General features: G+C 44.1%; 1 protein-coding gene across 1 annotated transcript in view; it reads left to right on the top strand.

Annotated features, from left to right (window-relative positions):
* Window positions 1-12,230, top strand: part of crebbpb (CREB binding lysine acetyltransferase b) — a 35,641-nt gene extending 23,411 nt beyond the window's left edge. The window contains exons 13-31 of the mRNA XM_083896217.1: window positions 38-226; window positions 390-779; window positions 1,155-1,328; window positions 1,612-1,792; window positions 2,012-2,130; window positions 2,240-2,479; window positions 2,906-2,994; window positions 3,919-3,999; window positions 4,122-4,178; window positions 4,267-4,344; window positions 4,459-4,526; window positions 4,615-4,765; window positions 5,192-5,338; window positions 6,407-6,520; window positions 6,627-6,792; window positions 7,625-7,792; window positions 8,026-8,187; window positions 8,695-8,976; window positions 9,088-12,230. Coding sequence (XP_083752343.1) covers window positions 38-226; window positions 390-779; window positions 1,155-1,328; window positions 1,612-1,792; window positions 2,012-2,130; window positions 2,240-2,479; window positions 2,906-2,994; window positions 3,919-3,999; window positions 4,122-4,178; window positions 4,267-4,344; window positions 4,459-4,526; window positions 4,615-4,765; window positions 5,192-5,338; window positions 6,407-6,520; window positions 6,627-6,792; window positions 7,625-7,792; window positions 8,026-8,187; window positions 8,695-8,976; window positions 9,088-11,388 — 5,157 coding nt within the window. The 3' untranslated portion in view covers window positions 11,389-12,230. The remainder of the gene's footprint in view (window positions 1-37; window positions 227-389; window positions 780-1,154; window positions 1,329-1,611; window positions 1,793-2,011; window positions 2,131-2,239; window positions 2,480-2,905; window positions 2,995-3,918; window positions 4,000-4,121; window positions 4,179-4,266; window positions 4,345-4,458; window positions 4,527-4,614; window positions 4,766-5,191; window positions 5,339-6,406; window positions 6,521-6,626; window positions 6,793-7,624; window positions 7,793-8,025; window positions 8,188-8,694; window positions 8,977-9,087) is intronic.
* Window positions 12,231-12,674: the final 444 nt, after the last annotated feature.

The following is a 12,674-nucleotide window of genomic DNA, read 5'->3' as shown; positions in this document are numbered from 1 at the left end:
TTTGTCCCTTTCAACTTCTCGTCTCTGTGGTTTCTAGATGGGCATGTCACCGTCAAGGATGCCTCAGACACAAGGAATGATGGGTGGTCATACAAACAACATGGTTGCTCAGCCAACCAACCAGAGCCAGTTCCAGTCACAGGGCCAGTTTCCTGCAGCTGCAGGTGGAGCAATGAATGTGAATGTAGGCTTGGGCCAGCCTATAACACAAGCTGCTGTTTCACAGGTGAGGAATCCTATTCTATCCTGAAACAAAACTTGAAATTTGCATTTTTTTGGTTGCATGCTCAATGCATTTTGGCTCTGTTGAACATTCTTATGCCAGAACACACACTGCTATATGACTGGTGTGTTTTGGTGTGTTAACTGTGCATCTCTCTTCAATGCAGCAGCAGCAGCAGCAGAACTCTAACCTCCCTCTGAATGCACTGGGCTCCCTTGGCCCCCAGCTTCCCTGTGGCCCTGCAGCTCAGCCCACCCTGCGTACAACTACTCCACCCAATGCCTCTGCCAGTCTGCAGTCCCATCAGCAGCAGCTGCAGCAGCAACACCATGCTCCTCCGCAGGCCCAGGTGCCACCACGGCCTGCTACCCCTGCCTCCACGGGTGGACCCTCCTCCACCCCAACCCACATACCCAGTAGCCTCCCTGGTCCCCCCTCAGCTATGGGGACACCCCCTGACCCATCCCAGCCGCTCACACCCCTTCAACCCCAAACTGAACCCCCCAGTCAGATGCCACAGCCCACCTCAGTTCAGGCACAGCACCCAAGTACACCGGTAAGATGTCATATTTTTTTGTAACTGTACCTCTGCTCTATCTCTTGTGTTACTTATGTCTTTTGCACCCAGCATGTATATAAACGAGAGCGATCGTAGTAACTACAAAAATGAAAAGGTGAACACAAAACACGTTGACAGCGAACAAGGAGATATAAGTGATGATAGACTGAGGGACTGCTGTGTACAGTCACCTGTGACATATGAACAGGTGCAAGTGCAGGGGAAATTCCTTCACCGCGAACGCCCTACTTTTGACCGAACAACAATCGCTCACATTTCACTCTTTAAATGTCTCAGTGAAGTTAAGTCACTACAATTTAATTTATAAATGAGAAGCATTGTGATGAAAATATCCTCTTGTTCTTCTTAAAGTTGTCCCAGGCAGCAGCCAGTGTTGACAACAGAGTGCCTACCCCAGCTTCTGTGGCTGAGCTGAGCTCCCAGCAGGCCCTACCTGACATGAGCAGCACTGACATCAAATCTGAAGTAAAAGATGAAGAAGATGAGGGCGGCTCTGGGAAGAAGCAGCCTGGTGTAAAAGTGGAGGTATGCACATGATTGTATAATGTTATTTTGTAGTAATTGCATACTGTTAAAGTCATTGTGGGGGCAAGACATCGGAAGTACACTTGTACCGTGACACTACTACTTACTATTACACATTTTGTTCATCCAAACCCACCAGTTCAGCTTGCATTTCAAAAAGGTGCATGGGGCGTTTCCCCTGTCCTATAGGAAAGGTTTGGCTTTCAAGTAAACACTGAATACTTGATCTGTTCTTGGCTTAGCATCATTTTATAGCTGTTTAACCATGGTTGTGTTCATGTAGCAGGAGGATGAAACCAAACCCCCAGTGGTGAAGAAGGAGGAGCCAGAGGCAGCAGAGCCAAAACAGGAACCAATGGAAACTGAGGAGAAGAAGCCGGAGATGAAGGCAGAACCCAAAGAAGAGGAGGAAAGTGGGGCTAATGGCGCATCAGCCACCTCTGCCACCCAAAACCGAAAGAAAAGTAAGAATAGAGATGTTTTTAATATACATTTAACTTATTTATGTACATTTCATTGCAAGTTGTATAATCCATTAAGGGTTTAGTGAGAATATACAGTATTGTTATATTCCCAGTACAGTGACCACTTTTTGACCACACTGCAGATATCCTTGAACAGCATTTATCAGAAAGCAATTTGGGCTTTTAATTGTGGATTCAACAATTTTGTTTTATGTCCAGTTTTCAAGCCAGAGGAGCTGAGACAAGCTCTGATGCCGACTCTCGAGGCCCTCTACAGGCAGGACCCAGAGTCACTGCCTTTCCGGCAACCTGTAGACCCCATGCTACTGGGCATCCCTGTGAGTGTGAAATGATTACACATGGATATCTCAATGGTTTTAAAACCAACAGAAAGTACTGATGAAGTAGTAGGATGTGCTCATCCCTGCATCTCTCATGCTCCTACAGGACTACTTTGACATTGTGAAGAATCCCATTGACTTATCCACTATCAAACGTAAGCTGGATACCGGTCAGTACCAGGAGCCTTGGCAATATGTGGACGATGTGTGGCTGATGTTCAACAACGCTTGGCTGTACAACCGCAAAACGTCCCGCGTCTACAAGTATTGCACCAAACTGGCAGAAGTGTTTGAGGCAGAGATCGATCCTGTCATGCAGGGCCTGGGCTACTGCTGTGGCAGGAAGGTGAGTTAATGAAGACGCACATCAAATCAAATGTTATTTGTTAGGGCCAGATCACAACATACATAATCTCAAGGCACTTTTCACTATTGGACCTTAAAATGGGAAGAGATTTACAACTGATGTTTCTAGAATTTTAGAAATGAATTGAAGGTCGGGTGTTTCTTTGTTATTAGTCAAAACATCGGGTCCAGAGTAGATATTTGTTTTAATTTAATTTTAAGTAAGGGTTTAATTAATGCCACTCTAAAAGCCTGGGGTACATAGCCTGATAAAGGTTGGGAACTTAACAGGATTGGTGTTCTGGACACTGAGGAACTGATTTTAATAACTTTTGACATGGTAAATTTTGTCTCTTCACATGGTTTGAGTGAAACTTGATTGTCACAGTGAAGCACTTTCATTAATGTGTATCTTCTCTTTCCACAGTTCGAGTTCTCGCCACAGACGCTGTGTTGCTATGGAAAACAGTTGTGTACCATCTCCAGGGACGGCACTTACTTCAGCTACCAGAACAGGTAAAAGTGCATGCTGAGATGGGAAGAGATGGATAAAAAGGAGAGTTAGGGTTTATGAAGGGATTGTATGCAGTTTTGTCCTGAGAAGATAAACATGGCTGATGATGCTACTGTCACATGCACCTTTGTTAAAACTGATCGGGGATTCTCATGTATGTCATGGGCAAGCAGAATGTGCATGTTTGGGTTTGGTGTTTTCCTCTTGCAGTTTTTGTACCCAGAATCCACCATTAAAGCTCCCCCTGCTGTGCAGAAACTGCCATTGCACCATAACGTCATTCTAATGCAACAACATTCAATTATTGAAGATACTGGCTTTAATAAATGTGGTGGTAGCTCAGGATTCAAGTCTTGCAACAAAAAGTTAGTGAATTTGAGGATTTAACTGGTTTTTAATGTTGTCTAAGAAGCTCTAACCAAAGTTTTAAAATTTGCCCAATCCTATTCCATTATCTAATAGAACTGAAATACCCTTTCTTTAACAAAATTGAATTCGTCCTCTTAACCTAACAGGCCACCACATCTGTATAAAAACAATCTCCCCTGGCATGAACATGTCATTCATTTCCCAGCTCACAGTGCATGTTGAACACCTGGACATATATGAAACAGTTTCATATTGTAAGATGCACATCAGGTGTTGTTGAACATTTGTTTGTTGTTGACATTGATTAATTATCATTAAATAATATTTTCCTTAGTTATGTTCCACTTTGAATGAGAGGGTTTGGGCCATGACCATTTCACCTGTGACTAACGCATACCTCTGCCTGTGTGTGTGCTTGTGTCTGTCCTTCCATCTGTCTACTGCACATTTTCCGTCATTGATTGTTGTTGTGTGCTCCATTCGCTGTGCATTTGTGCCTGTGCTGCTACTGTGTGTGCCGGCTGCAGTTCACCCAAATTTGGCCTTATTGCCGACAGGTATCATTTCTGTGAGAAGTGCTTCAACGAGATCCAGGGCAACAGTGTGACCCTGGGAGACGACCCAGCTCAGTCGCAGACGTAAGTTAACAAGCGTTAGTGGCTGATCACTTGATGGTGATCGTTTAAGATGATCACTTTTTATTAACAAGACAAAGTCACACAAGTCAACATGATCTTATGTGTCTCTCTTTTTCTTGCAGCAGAATTTTAAAAGATCAATTTGAAAAGAAGAAAAATGATATGTTGGACTCTGAGCCGTGAGTATTGTTTGAAGTACAATTAATTGTGGTTTTCTTTTTCCAGTTTTTGTAAGGAATGTATAAGAACTTCATTCTTTCCTCGCAGGTTCATTGAATGTAAAGACTGTGGCCGAAAGATGCATCAGATCTGCGTTCTGCATTATGACGTCATTTGGCCATCGGGGTAAGTCTCGCCATGACTGTCGGACAACTGTCCATAACAAAGTAGTTATTCACTGGAGTTTGTAATTGCTTGAGTTCATGTGTCGTGACAAGATTTTTCCTCGCCTACTTTCAGCTTTATCTGTGACAATTGTCTGAAGAAGTCTAACAAGACAAGAAAGGAAAACAAGTTTTCAGCCAAACGTAAGTTCAGTGTCATGGTAAAACAACAGTAACAGTCAACTTGATTTTCTTCAGTCTGGTAAGTTTTATTGTGTTTATGTTTGTAAAGGGTTGCAGACTACAAGGTTGGGAACATACATTGAGGACAGAGTGAACAAGTACTTGAAAAGGCAGAACCATCCAGAGGCTGGCGAGGTGTTTGTGCGAGTGGTGGCCAGTTCTGAAAAAACAGTGGAGGTTAAGCCTGGTATGAAGTCAAAGTAAGTTTCTCACCAACTAATAAAGTATCATTATGAATTGTACAAAATGGTTTTTTTCTCTCAACTTGATTTGAGATGTCTAAAAAAGTGTAAAAGATTAAATTATAGGGAACAAATGTATCAAGCAAATGGGGGGCATTGAAATGATTAGTATCTTGTTTTCCCTTAAGGTCACAGGACTCTCCAGGCACAATGTGAACATGTTGAATAATGACCTGCCCCTAAGATAGGTCTGTTGCGGTGATCAGTAATGTAAATGCAGTGTACCATGTGGTGTTGTGTCTCAGCTCTGTCCTCTCCTCAGGGCACCATTACTCTGTTTTTACCTGGACAATAGTTATTGGTTGCTATATTTAGGTTGAAAATCATGTAAGTATCACCTTGAAAAATCTGTACATCTTTATCCATACTTCTCTTTCCCCACAGGTTTGTAGACTCAGGCGAGATGTTGGAGAGCTTCCCTTATAGAACCAAAGCACTTTTTGCATTTGAGGAAATCGACGGGGTGGATGTTTGTTTCTTCGGCATGCACGTTCAAGAGTATGGCTCTGAGTGCTCTTTTCCGAATACCAGGTAAAATTACAGCTGACATAATATTGACATGTCCATTTAACACAGCACTTTCACACCGGCAAGCACAGTTCCCGTTTGGGCTCTTGTTCTGTTAGGAACCCTGGATCTCTCAGAGAACCAGCCAGTATTCACACCAGTTAAGCTGAACCCATGTTGCACTGCCCTACATCATCGATGGTGTCCATTGCTCAATGCACAATGTGGACAGAAATTAACACAGAGGTCACTTGGTTGATCACTTTAAAGCTATGCTTACCTTTCTTGCATTTTTCTTTTGTAATCTTAAATTGCTCCTAATAAGCGTATGGCACTCTAAAACGTAAGATAAACCCACCCGGTTTTGAAACTCATCATTATTTAATTCTCATATTATTATGATAAAAGTATGACAATTAAAATAGTCGCACCGAATAAAATAATTGGCCGAGCTACCTGTCTGTCATCTGTCGCGCGCATCTCTGACAGAGCAGTGTTGCCAACGTGGCGAATTTCCCACTAAATCTACCGACTTTTTGTGAAAGCACGTATCACTCTGCAATTACTGTGCTCAACAACCAGCGTGTATTGCCGGGATCGCCTCCCAAAGCACAGTAACCTCTGCAGCCCCAGCCTACAGGGAGGGAGTCGGAGGTGTTCATGTTCAAATTTTTTACTAAGTGCTGTGAGACATGCAAGAAAGGAAAATATAGCTTTAAGCTTCTGCGAGCTGTAATTCAAATTTGATTTAGACACCCAAATCACTACTAAACATTTTGTGTCTTCTGGAGACCACTATATACTCTTAATTTTCTTCGTAATTGTCACCAGTGTTTATTCCCTTAATTTTTCCTTCCTTCCTTCCTGTAGTCTACACTGACCACTCTCATCTTTTCATGTTTTGAACCCAGATATTTTTGGTGTGAATTTGCCTTCCAGTCCATTTTATTTGATAACAAGAACTGTGCTGCGCCGGTGTGAAAGGGCTTGTGTATGCGCACGCATACAGTGTGGCCCTGCCTTGCTTTAAACGTTTTTGTTTTTGTTTACCTTACACTTTAAAGAATTTCTCACATATCTTTTCCATTGCAGACGGGTTTACATATCGTACCTTGACAGTATTCACTTCTTCAAACCACGTTTGCTAAGGACTGCAGTGTACCATGAGATCTTAATAGGGTACCTGGAGTATGTGAAGAAATTGGGGTGAGTAAAGAGCAACTTATTTCAGCGCAGTGCAGTAGTGCATGTTTTCAGTTACTATTCATAATTGAAACAATGCAGAGAGACTGAAAACTTGCCTCCTGCTCAGGTATGTGACAGGACACATATGGGCCTGCCCTCCCAGTGAGGGGGATGACTACATTTTCCACTGCCACCCTGCTGATCAGAAGATCCCCAAGCCCAAGAGGCTCCAAGAGTGGTACAGAAAGATGCTGGACAAGGCTTTCGCTGAGAGAATCCTATACGATTTCAAGGTCAGAAAATTGTAGAAATAAAGTCATGTTGTGACCACAGTGCTAAGAGAGAATTTTAGGGGCAGCCTTGCCTGGTAACCCAAGTGTTGTCGGTACAATACCCTGATAGGTCAAAGGGCTAGGGTGCTTCTGCTTACCGTTGACAGGGTTAATTGGACACTCCTAATTGACCCCAGCAGTGGTGGAGCCACATCCAGTGTACTCCTAGTGCTGGTCCAAAGGCCCTTTAAATTGGAGGGTTGCATTCAGAAGAGCATCTAAATAATCTCTGCCAAATCAAATATGCAGATCCCTGAGCAGGTGATTCACTGTGGCAACCCCTAATGAGAGAGAAAGACCGAAAGAAGACGACTCGGTATCTTTTGAGCTGTATTACATGTGTTTTTAGATTTGTATAAACATTGGTATTTTTTTTGTTGCATATTAATATAATCACATTGCAAAAGGGTGTGATTTTGAAACGATTCATACAACTAGATACAACTAGCCTGAAAAAAAAAAATATATATATATATATATAACATAAATTCTTACATTAATGAGATTAACAGGTTTATCTTAGATTTCGGTAAAAAAAAAAATCAGATAAGGTTCACACTGTCCATATTGAGTACCTACATATAATAAATGCTGGTATGGTATGTCCAAGTTTTCTCCCCCTCAAATTTATCATCAAGCCTTTGTGCAGTTCTAAAGTGTGCAGAAATGGAGGGGCTCCACCTTGTGTTTGGTATTAGTCAGTGAAAATATTGGTACAAAATTATTATTTAATAATTATTTGTTTTGCTTGTACATGAAGTCTGTTAACATCCCTGTTGAAATCTGTGCTCAGGACATATTCAAACAGGCAACAGAGGACAGACTAACCAGTGCCAACGAGTTGCCGTATTTTGAGGGTGACTTTTGGCCTAACGTACTGGAGGAGAGCATCAAGGAGCTGGAGCAAGAGGAGGAGGAGAGGAAGAAGGAGGAGAACACAGCCTCCTGTGAGACACCAGAGGTGCGTTAGAGGGATAGGTTTTTAGGGAAATGGGTTATACAAAAAGGAACATTCTTGTTTTTGTCAAAATCCGCAGCCTGGTGCTCGGATCTCTTTCTCTGGAGACCATTTTATGTAAAAGCATGTAGCAGCCGCACGGGCATTGTAGAACCACTGAGTGCAACTGCATAGCCCCGTCTTGCTTGTTATGCAACATCTGCCTGTCTGAATTTTCATGTCCATCTTTTTTTAAGGGAACCCACCCTGACAGCAAGAATGCCAAAAAAAAGAATAACAAGAAAACCAACAAAAATAAGAGCAGCATCAGCCGAGCAAATAAGAAAAAACCTGGGATGCCGAATGTAGCCAATGATCTGTCCCAGAAGCTCTACGCCACAATGGAGAAACATAAGGAGGTAGGAGTTTTTTTTTACGACAGACTTGGTTTCAAAGTAATCTGATTCTGATATTTTGACCTAATGCTATTTAATTTCTCAATAAAGCAATGCTGTATAACTTATAGTCACAATAGAGGACCAGAAATCATCGGACCCAATTTGCTCACACCGCCATGGTGGCAGGAAAAGCTTCTGTAAAAATGAACCGCACCAATGTTTTAAACCATCAGAATTTACTGTACACTTTAAATCCACATAGATTCAGATAGCAATATATACAACAGAATCTGACGGACTGAATATTTCTTAAACTTATAATGCCCCTGGGTGCGTTTCATAAGTATGGAAAAAGTCAAAGTTGACATTATTCTAGACCCTACAGCCTTACCGTCACCTTCTTAAAATCCCTCTTTCATCCTACTCTGGCGAAAGCTTACACATTGCAGGCTCAGCATTAAAAATAAATAAGATATTTAAGTTAACTTGCAATGGATTCTGACATGTTTTGTTTCCTTTTGATACCAGGTCTTTTTTGTTATCCACCTCCATGCTGGGCCAGTCATCAACACCCTTCCACCCATAATGGATCCTGATCCTATGTTGACCTGTGACCTAATGGATGGCCGAGATGCCTTTCTGACTTTGGCCAGGGACAAACACTGGGAGTTCAGCTCTCTGAGAAGATGCAAGTGGAGCACAATGTGTATGTTGGTGGAGCTGCATAACCAGGGCCAGGACCGCTTTGTGTACACTTGCAATGAATGCAAGCACCATGTGGAGACTCGCTGGCACTGCACTGTCTGTGAGGTAGGAAATGGAAGCACTGTACAGAAACATTCTAAAATATTGAGAACTATTATAATATAATATTTAGAAATATTTGTACAATACTAATGTGACGACTTTTCTTGTTCTCAGGACTACGACCTATGCATTAATTGTTACAACGCTAGAGGCCATGAGCACCAAATGGTGAAGTGGGGCTTGGGTCTAGATGACGACAGCAACAGTCAGGGTGCCGAGGCCTCGAAGAGCCCACAAGAGAGCCGACGTCTGAGCATCCAACGCTGCATCCAGTCCCTGGTCCATGCCTGTCAATGCCGCAATGCAAACTGCTCTTTGCCTTCATGCCAGAAGATGAAGAGGGTGGTCCAACACACAAAGGGCTGCAAGCGCAAGACAAATGGTGGCTGCCCTGTATGCAAACAGCTCATTGCTTTGTGTTGTTATCATGCCAAGCATTGTCAGGAAAACAAGTGTCCTGTTCCCTTCTGTCTCAACATCAAGCACAAACTCCGTCAGCAACAGCATCAGCAGAGGCTCCTGCAGGCTCAAATGATGCGTCGCAGAATGGCAACCATGGCCGGAAGGGGTATGCCCCTACCATCTCCGCCTACCTCAGCAGCGCCCGACACCCCAAACTCTGTGCAGCAGCCTATTACTCCCCAGACCCCCCAGCCTATGCCTAACCAGCCCCAACAACAGCAGCCACCAAACCCTTCCAATATTGCCCAAGGCTTCCCCAACAATGGCCGCAGCAGCCAACCCCCAACACCAGTCCCACAGGGGAAACCAGGACCTCAGTCGTCACCTCTTCATCAGCAGCAATCACCTCTGCCTAACATGCCACACCAACAGCAGCCTCAGCCTCAGATGCCACAGCAACAACAGCAGCAGCAGCAGCAGCAGCAGCAACCATTGCTAGCAGCCCTAAAGGTGGCCAAGCAGATAGAGATGGCAGCCAAGGCAAAGCAGCAACAACAGCAGCAGCAAAATTACGCCATCAATGGGATGCCCATGAACCACCCACGAATGATGGGACCGATGCAGGGCCAGATGCAGATGATGCAGGGTCCACGGGGCCCCCAGATGATTCAGGCTATGCAGCAGGGCCAGTGGGGTCCAGGGATGCAGAATTCCATGCAGAATCCCCAGGGTCATCAACCACAGGTCGCTCCTCAACAAGGCCCGATGGCCCCTCAGCAGGCTCAGGGAACACCCATGCCCCAGCAGGCCCAGCTCATGCAGAGACCCATGATGCCCCAGCAACAGGGTCTCCAAATGCCTGGTGTCATGTCTCCCCAGGGGCCGCCACAGCAGGGCATGACACCACAGCAGCAAAACATGCCCCGGGGAATGCCTGGTAACATCGCTCCGAGTGCCCTGCAGGAATTACTGCGAACCCTCAAATCTCCCAGCTCCCCCCAGCAGCAACAGCAGGTTCTTAACATCCTCAAGTCAAACCCTCATCTCATGGCAGCCTTCATTAAACAGAGGACGGCGCAGTACCAGGCCAACCAGCCACAGCAACAGCAGCAGCCCCAGCAGCAGAACCCTCAAGCCATGCTGGGGTCACAGGCAGGAATGCAGGCTATGGCAGCCATGGCAAACCAGGTGCAGCGGCCAGGGATGGCAGCTCAGCAGCAGCCTCCTCAGCAAGCTGGTCCCCAGAGCATGGCACCTATGGGCCCCCAAGGTCAGATGATGAATGCCGCTCAAAATGGTAATCCCCAGCTTTACCGGCGGCAGCAGCTGCTCAGAATGCAGCAGATGCAGCAGGCGCAACAGCAGCAGGGAGGCATGCCTCAGGGTCATGGTCAGTTCCCCCAACAGCAGCCAGGGCCAGCCAGTTACTCCCAGCTTCGTATGCAGCAGCAAATGGCTATGCAAGGAGGTGGGGGGCCCATGGGCCAGCTCCCTCCCACATCCCAAATGGGCCAAAGTGGCATGGGCATGGATGGGCCTCAGAACCTCCTCCAGCAGCGTATGCTACAGCAACAGCAGATGTTGAAACAGCAGATGGGCTCTCCAGCGCAGGCCAACTCAATGAGCCCTCAACCCCACATGCTCCAAGGCCAAGCCCAGGGAGGAGCTCATTTACCTGGCCAGGCAATGGCCAACACACTAGGAAACCAAGTTCGCTCTCCAGCTCCAGTGCAGTCGCCCCGTCCGCCTTCACAGCAGCCACCGCATTCCAGTCCCTCCCCACGGATACAGCCTCAGCCCTCACCTCAGCACGGCGCCCACCACTCCAGCTCTCCTCACCCCAGTCTTGGAGGCCCCATGGGTGCCATGGACCAGGGACACATGGGAACACCAGAGCAGAGTGCCATGCTTTCGCAACTTAACACACCAAATCGAGGAGGGTTAAGTAATGACATGGTAATGGTGGGTGACACGACGGGAGACACGCTGGAGAAATTTGTCGAAGGATTGTAGCATTTCATTACAGAAGAAAGGCCTTGTTCTGTTTTCAGCTGAGATTTTTTTACTTGCTGATGTAAAAAGCTTAAAGAAATACAAACTAATGAGTCATGAGGCCTACAGACTGTGAACTTTCCTAAAACCAAGGGACTGCTTTTTCTTCCAACAAAAAGTGATTTAATAATTGCTGTTCAAAAGAAGACAACAAAGACACAGAATATATTTTTGGTTCAAACCAGCCATGCAAGACTTTGCCCTGGTCTTTGTGTTGTTTTAATTTGGTTTTCATTTATTATGCTCTGTATTGACTTTTATAACAAAACTTCTCAAAACAAAAAATATTTCAATTTATTATTCCTTTTTTATTTTGTACCTTTGCAAATTAATATTGTATTTGTGTTGAGAAGACTGTAAAATTATTTGTCTGGGGAAATTTTTTGCCAGGTTTCACCTCTTGTTCAGTTTCTCTGTTCTTGGCTAATTTATTCTAATATGCCATTTTTCAAAAGGACTGCCTTTGGGAAAGCCTTAATTTCTTTCCTGTTTGCAGAGTCTATGGGAGATTAATGTATTTGTATAGATTTAGGAATTATTGCACACACCCAAACACAACATTGCAGGTGTAGAGCCTTGCATTGAAGCTTGTTAATGTTCACAGGTTCCAGAATGTTCTTTTCACTGGCCTGGGCCCAGTATTTGTCTTGCAGATGTTTAAAATTGCTTTCGTCTCTCCTTCAGTATAAAGAAATCTCATTAAGTACTGAACTTCTTTTGGCTGTGGTGGGAAATTAACTTGTTTGACTGCTGATTTGTATTCAGAGAGAGTTTTGTGCATCGTTGTCTCTCTTGCATTAAACTTGAATTGATGATAAACTGTTCTCTAATGTAAATCATGCAGCTAGACAGTACTGTAAATATGCAGAAAATAAGAATGAAATCACTGTACAAACTGGTTCAAATGGCTCATTTCGTACTTGCATACCATATTGTTAAATAAACCTGTGTGCCGCAGACGAATTTAAATTTTCATGCTTGGAGAGAACTGTTGGGGATTCACTTATTGATTAATATAAATAAACTTCTGATAATTTTTAATCAATCGGTAGCTCTTAAAAATGTTGGAAATAGAAATTTGTTTTAGAAATGGCTTTTGCTTAAAACTGGTATGTTTGATTAATTGGTTATCAAACAAGTAGCAAATGATTGTAAAACGATTAGTTTGAAACCTCTTGAGTTAGGTGTTCACTGTTTGACCTTGAGAGGCAAATGCACAACTGAAATATATATATAATAAAAATGTG

Source organism: Microchirus variegatus, assembly GCF_963457635.1.
Source record: "Microchirus variegatus genome assembly, chromosome: 10".
In the NCBI taxonomy this organism is placed as follows: Eukaryota; Metazoa; Chordata; class Actinopteri; order Pleuronectiformes; family Soleidae; genus Microchirus; species Microchirus variegatus.
The sequence above is the reverse complement of the archived record's forward strand: the minus strand, read 5'-3'. Positions and strand labels throughout refer to the sequence as shown.